At 39.6% G+C, this 6,837-nt stretch overlaps 1 protein-coding gene across 1 annotated transcript; it reads left to right on the top strand.

The window, feature by feature from the left end:
- The first annotated feature begins 679 nt into the window (after positions 1–679).
- Positions 680–1,513, top strand: LOC131890457 (uncharacterized). The gene is made up of 2 exons (XM_059239796.1): positions 680–848; positions 916–1,513. Exons 1-2 carry the CDS (start codon positions 798–800, stop codon positions 1,243–1,245), a joined length of 381 nt encoding a protein of 126 aa, XP_059095779.1. The 5' UTR covers positions 680–797; the 3' UTR covers positions 1,246–1,513.
- Positions 1,514–6,837: the final 5,324 nt, after the last annotated feature.

Raw genomic sequence — 6,837 nt, 5'->3', positions numbered from 1 at the left:
AGCACCGACATTATGCTCGTAGCTCACCATGAGGGGGACGGGCATGATATTATCACCGATGACTTTGGCAAGATATCAAGAACCTCGTTGCAAAATCTCAAATTTCGCCCATGGTGAAATGAGATGGCGGATCTGGGCTCCTTATTTGGCATGGGTAGTTCTGATAAGCTGATTAGTGTTGCCAAATATTCCATATTCAAAGGCCAAATTTCGAGATGAAAATGAATTCAGAAACCTTGAGTTGAAGAACGGAAACATTGAGATATTGCTGATTCGACAGTCATTCCAAAGGGTCGAAGAGATGGTTTGTTTGGATTGAATTCAGTTATGTGTAATAGAAAAAAATGTGACGAAGGAAAGGTTTTCACTTTCGTATCATGATTCAAATTATAAATCATTAAACTTTCAAAACTTGGCTGGCTAGCTAAGGTAACTTACCAAATATGTGATTATTTCGGTTATTGGTGCAAAAGAGAAGAGCAATGATTCACAAACCAATTATCAATACCCTACTGATCATGACATCAAAAACATTCGCACATAACTTCCATTGCAAACTTTGATCATACGTATTGCATAATCAGAGGTCAACATGAAACCACCTGCCGACGATAGTTTAAATCTCTTTCAGCAGATTCTTCACCCAACAAGTTTGAAAGAGGTTTTGAGTCGTTGGCGCTTATTCATACGCGTTAAATTAAAAAAAATGCATTCAAAAGTTCGACCAAGTGGACCTATAAAAGCAAGACCCGGTCATCGTCAATTGCAAGTCGACCTAAGACACTCAATAACATCACATGCCTTCATCTTCACCAAAAACAATCCCATCCCGTGCCAATATGCAATCCGTAAGTTTTCTCATTATATTGCCTCACAAACTGACCAATAATTGATGGCAAAAAATTGATTCTCTAGATCGTGGTTTTCTTTACTTTATTGGGTTTGAGCGTCGCCACTCCCCAAGGAGATGAGAGTGCCCCAATCATGGAGACCCCCGAATACGCCCCTCTCACTCAAGCCAAGATAGTCGAACTCTACGAGTTCTTGAAGGCCGAACTCGAAGGAGAGGACCTTGATGGTAAGGAACCCATGGAACCCGTAGAACTCGATATGGATTCCCTGGAACTTGACGAAGATGAAAGTGCTCGGGAGAAACGAAGTGCCGAGGCCAAACCCTTCTTCTGGCGTTGGCTCTTTGGATACCGACGTCATGGTTACGGATATCGAAAACACTACCATCATTGAGAGATGATCTAAAACTACCGAGCATTCTTGGTGACATTGAAGACATAGTCAGTAGGAGATTTAGTAAAATAGCATCGGTTGAAATAAAATATTTGAGAGATACCAAGAAATGGTTTTACTTTTCAAGAGGTCAAACTTCTAATGATTTTGGACTCTATTTGGCTCAAATAACTGTCTCACCTTTTTGATTTATGGATGCTGGGTTTGACAAATTAGGCTCACAAATTCAAAAACCAGAAACGAGTTCAATGACCAATGAGGACTGGTTTTGAACAGACAAATTTCCATGTTGCATAACACTAGTTTATGAACTTTGGAATCGAGCTGCATTTTTTGCAAACAGAATAACCGATTGCTTCGGTGTCAAGAAAGCTGATCATTGTGTTCCTCAGCCTAATTTGCCTATACGTACCGTAGGCATTATTACTATATACTATATTGTACCATTTACAATGCCAAGCAAAGGGAAAAGTGTCAGATTGTTTCCAACCCAATGAAGGATTCATGGTCCGATAGTGGCCCTTGCTCTATCTTACTGTAATTTTTAGATTATTATCTCCAATGGGAAGCTTTAGTGTCATCAGTTGTCTTGGTAATATTTTTGATAAGAGTGCGACATGTTTATGGCAACAGTGTCTGACATTTTTCAATCACTTTCCATATCCATACTCCCAAATATGCATCTCGTCTCTCATATGGATACCCGCCACTGTTCAGCAGTACACACTCATCATTTGGGTCCGTATCTATATCTTTCTTAATTTTGGGGGGACTTTTTTGTTGATTCTCATTAGGCTCTTTCAGGGTGCTTTACTCCATGCAATGGGCTGTTTTGAGCACATAACACTTGCTCTCATTATCAACTCCCATTAAGCTCCCTTTTCACAGGCATAAAAACACACGCACATTTTTGCGAGCCTTATCTACTTTTCGTGACCAATTGTCAGCCGACGTAACTTGAACAATTTACAGCAACCTAATTAAACGGTGAAAGTATCGCATCGCTGACTAGAAAATTTGTCTGTGGCAAAAGTAAAGTAAAGTAATTCGTAGGGTTTAAGTAGGGTTGATCCAGTAGCAAGATTTAAGTCAGACTTGGACAAGTTTTTGACTAAAATTCCGGATCAACCTTATATTCAAGGATTAGCCAACTCCAATTCGTTGGTCGATTAAATAATATATATAAATAAAAGTCAAGTAAAATAAATAATCTTCTCGTCTTGAACTGCTGGGATTCCAATTCCGGTAACGGTAAGGATGTCCGCACCAAAAAAAAACTATATTGGTGATTAGATTGGCCTCAGACTGCGATTGTTATTAACTGTTAAATATTGGATAGGCTGAGGGAAAGGTTGACCCGAAGAAATCAAGAATACCTTTGTTTTTGAGAATGTATCTTTATTCTTTGAAAATGTTTTTGTACGTTATTTCTTTTTAGGTGGAACCAGCTTCGGCGACCAAATCCAAAGTTGCGACGCTTCCACCGAAAGAGACGTCGGAGGAAGAAAGGACTGGCACTTCGCTTATTTCGGAGGGTCTCGTCAGTTGGAGCAACACTCTCTTCATCCTCACCCTCAAGTTCCGGCCTTGAGGAACTCGTAGAGCTCCACGATCTTGTCCTGGGTCAATGTGTTGTATTTTGGGGCCTCCATAACTTTTGAGTCATCCTCTTCTCCTTGGGCAACGCCAAACTCAGGCCCAATAAAGTAACGAAAAGCAAAATCTGAAACAAGCACAAAGAAAGGGAAAATGTTTTCAACACTTTTCTAACTAATGAGAGACAAAAGTTCTTACCTTTTGCATGATGCTGATGAGTGTGTTGTTTGTCCGAAAGGTAAGTTGTTATGATCCAATGTTTCAGGTCGATTTGTGAATGAAAGAATCTAGTCTGCTCTACTTTTATAGGGCCCGAAAGCTTTACCCTGGTCTGTCTTTTTCTGCGCTGAGTCTGGACGTGACAACGATTTGGCGCCCAAGCGTTTGTGGAAAGACTCTCCGACGCTTTCAGTCGCGAGTTGCTGGTAAAACCAGACTTTTCGGCGAAGACCACTCCATTGGCAAGTCGCTCAGAACATTGGTCGGTCTGAAAGTTATCTAATCCAGATGCTTGTGCTTGAGCATCAAAAATCTAAAAAGCGCCATACCAAACACTAGTTTGACGAATGTATTATGTTTGTCTAGGTGGTCAAGATTTGCTCTTTCATTGCAGAAAAAACCGCAATAGGAATGAGAGAGCTCTCGCATTGGGAGAGACTAGAGAGGTTGGACTGTGTGATATTCGAAGCTGGAAAACATTTGTTGAGGTCTTCAAGTAAAATGTCAATGAAACATATCTGAAACATAGTCTAATAGTGAGATCTAAACTGTACTGACAAAAACTCGAAAGTAAATGCGTAGGTCGTATGTAGGCGTTGATCCAGTAGCAGGATTTAAGTCAGACTTGGACAAGTTTTTGATGAAAATTCCTGATCAACCTTATATTCAAGGGTTAGCCAGATCAGCCAACACTAATTCGTTAAAAATAATAACACCATCTTAATGCGGTCATCACACTTGCTTGCAAAAAAACTCCAAATAAACCCACATTAAAGAGTCTGTGTTGGTTGCATGTGTTCAATTCCTAGCTCTGACAGGTTCATAACCATTTGAAACTCATCATCATGAGATGTTGAGCCCTTCCTCATTACCTTACAATACAGGTACAGATTGCAAACATTACTTAACAAAATCACCGTGTGAGGCCAACTATGAGTGACAAATGATCATTTTGGTTTGACTTGAAAAGGAGATCCAGTAGCCGACAGAAAACAAACTAATAACGTGACAAGAAGAAAAAACCCGCCAAGGTCATGCAATACTTTTCGTAATCTGAAGTAAGAGTACGCGCGTGAAGTAGTGCCACGTGCGGGAAAAGAATGTTTTCATTTCAATGACCCACTCCATCGAATGAACTTGCAATCCTGAGAGATTTTCGCGTCAATGAGCCGACTGCAATCGCACGTTTACAATTCATATTGACATCCGAGCATTTATTGGCCATCAATGGTTTTGGTTTCATCGCTACAATGGACGCCCAAATTGAGCTTCGGTTTGTATCAATATTGTTGACCATTCGGCAAAACCATTCACTTGATGACCATGAACACTGTCGTTTTTTTTCTATTTACTGCATGCATGCTCTCAGTATTGGGAGGCTGTTAAAGAAATCATTGGTTGAATCGTTGTACAAGGGACATTCGTGAACAAGGCCATAAAAAACGAGGAAGTTGCCTTCCTGAGAGAAAAAGGAATATCCTGATTATTATTGGCAAAAGATACAAGTTGCAAAATATCTTTTCGTACAGCATATGCAAGAAAAAAAGGATGTTTATCCCACAATAAGACATGTTTGATGTTATTGTATTGATGATATTTTTAATGCATTTAATCGCCAATCCATTATTATTCTACAGTTGACAAAAAATTTGTTCAACAAGTACAAATGAATCTTGAGTGTTTTTTAGTCAGAAGTTGATCTCCACCAAGGGCTAGAATCAATAGATAAAAATTTGAAAACTGAGCGCGCCAAAATGTGTGGGTATTTGAAACTGGTATCATTATGAAAAAGCTTACAATTTGCAACCATTCTCAAATTAAGTGTCTCGATGGTAAGAAAACACTTTCATTCAAATTATCCATCCTTGGACGACTGTAACTTTAGCAAATGCCTTGACTAAAAGTAGGAAATTATCGGCAAAGATATCCATTTGTTATATGCAGCTCTATCATTGAACCTGTCTGAAAGACAAACATCACATCATCATTCATCACAGGGGTGGGTTTGAACCACGAGAATCTGGTTTGGCTGACTCTCGATTGCTGACGTGGTTGGGGATGGAGTGTTTTCACTGGTTTCTTACATAACCGTAGGGAAAGAAAAAGCAAGAGGCGGATCAGGATGAAGAAGCTGTATATATGTTGAAATCGACCACCCTTAATCATAAGTCGTCCTTAACCACTGAGAGAAGAGACGTCTCCTCCTCACCATCACAATCAAAAGAACACATCATGCAATACGTTCGTACACCAAACTCTATCTACTTTTCAAAGAGACCCATCCATTCAGTTATTTTCCAAATTTTCAGGTTTTGGTTCTCTGTGCCTTAATAGCGTGGCCTTGGCCGCTCCCCAAGGAAATGACAACTCTCGAGTCATGGAAACTCCCAAATTTAACACATTAGCCCAGGAAAAGATCGTTGAATTGTACGAGTTCCTCAAGAGCCAACTCGAGGACAAGAACGAGGTAGTTGATGCATCGGAAAAGAGACCCTCCGGAAAAAGCGAAGTGCCAGTCTTTCTTCCTCCGACGTCTCCTTCGATGGAAGCGTCGTAATTTCGGATTTGGCCGAAGGAACTTTTTCTATTAAAGATGTCAAAACAAATGCACACTTTTTAACAACCAAAAAAAGCTAAAGAAACGGAATATATGCGTCAAAATATGCAAAAGTGTCGATCCTTTTGTTTTCACATGTTATAGACATTATCATTAGTGTTACCAGACGTGCGGCAAAATAAATGGGAATCAAGCTGCTGAGCACACGGGGGCAAATAATATACTGACTGAAATAAAAAAAATGACATCAACTTTAGGGAGTTCTTAGAAAAATAAGTAATCGATTGGAGTCCATCCCAGGTTAGAGGACTCGAAAAAGAAGTTCCTCTCAATACCCCCGTTTTTTCAATGACAATGGCACATTGCCACACTTTTTTATCGGCACGTGCGCACGACCTTTTTGTATTCAGCTTATATGAAACCCACCAGGGGGATGATATGATCCAGATTTTGACCAAGTTTAGAGGATTTTGTACTAGGGTAATTCTTGGCAAGAACTAGCTGAACCGAAACATCAAATCAATTCAATGATTGGAAGCTTGAGTGATGCAATGGAGGCCTTTGTCGAAAAAACACCAAACGAATCAGTATGGCTATGTCTAGTATTGACCTCTCGGCGTCGGATGGAACCGTCAGATGGATGTCACACGAGGATCTGTAGGATCGGATCCGTTGGTGATCTGTAATGTGCATTTTTGATGTCTAATTTTGAAAACGTCTTTTTACGTTCCATCGCAATAATGAGTGAGACCAACGTGGCTTCCTGAGATCCTTTTTTATCATATCTTATATCTAAGTCAACTCCATGAGCATTATTTTAACAATTGCTTGAATTGATATTGTATGCCTCTACGTATTGTGGTTTATTTTCGTTGAGCTAGGGCACAAACAATGATTTTTAGGTTTTTTCTTCAGTATACGCCACAATCTTTCTAAGTTATTTGCTTTAGTAGAAGCTTTCTTGGAGCTATAAAAGGAGAAATCTTCCACATGAGGTCTTCAGTTGACCTGAAGTATTGAACATTTACCAATTCTTTCCTTCCGAACTTTCATCGAGAAAAAATAAAATTCCAGATATGAAGCTGGTAAGTCCAGGGTTTGCTCATTTAATCCCAAAACTATTTCACGTTTATTGGGATACTGCATAGGGGTCTCTCAAAGTAGAGATCAACATTGACACACTGATTGATTTGATTGCATTCCAGATCATGATCCTTGCC

This window comes from Tigriopus californicus, chromosome 11 (genome assembly GCF_007210705.1).
Source record: "Tigriopus californicus strain San Diego chromosome 11, Tcal_SD_v2.1, whole genome shotgun sequence".
NCBI classification, from domain to species: domain Eukaryota; kingdom Metazoa; phylum Arthropoda; class Copepoda; order Harpacticoida; family Harpacticidae; genus Tigriopus; species Tigriopus californicus.
The sequence above is the reverse complement of the archived record's forward strand: the minus strand, read 5'-3'. Positions and strand labels throughout refer to the sequence as shown.

Coding starts and splice junctions, on each gene's coding strand:
- LOC131890457 (XM_059239796.1), top strand. CDS start 798: ATGCCTTCATCTTCACCAAAAACAATCCCATCCCGTGCCAATATGCAA. Junction 849..915: donor CCCGTGCCAATATGCAATCC/GTAAGTTTTCTC, acceptor TTGATTCTCTAG/ATCGTGGTTTTCTTTACTTT.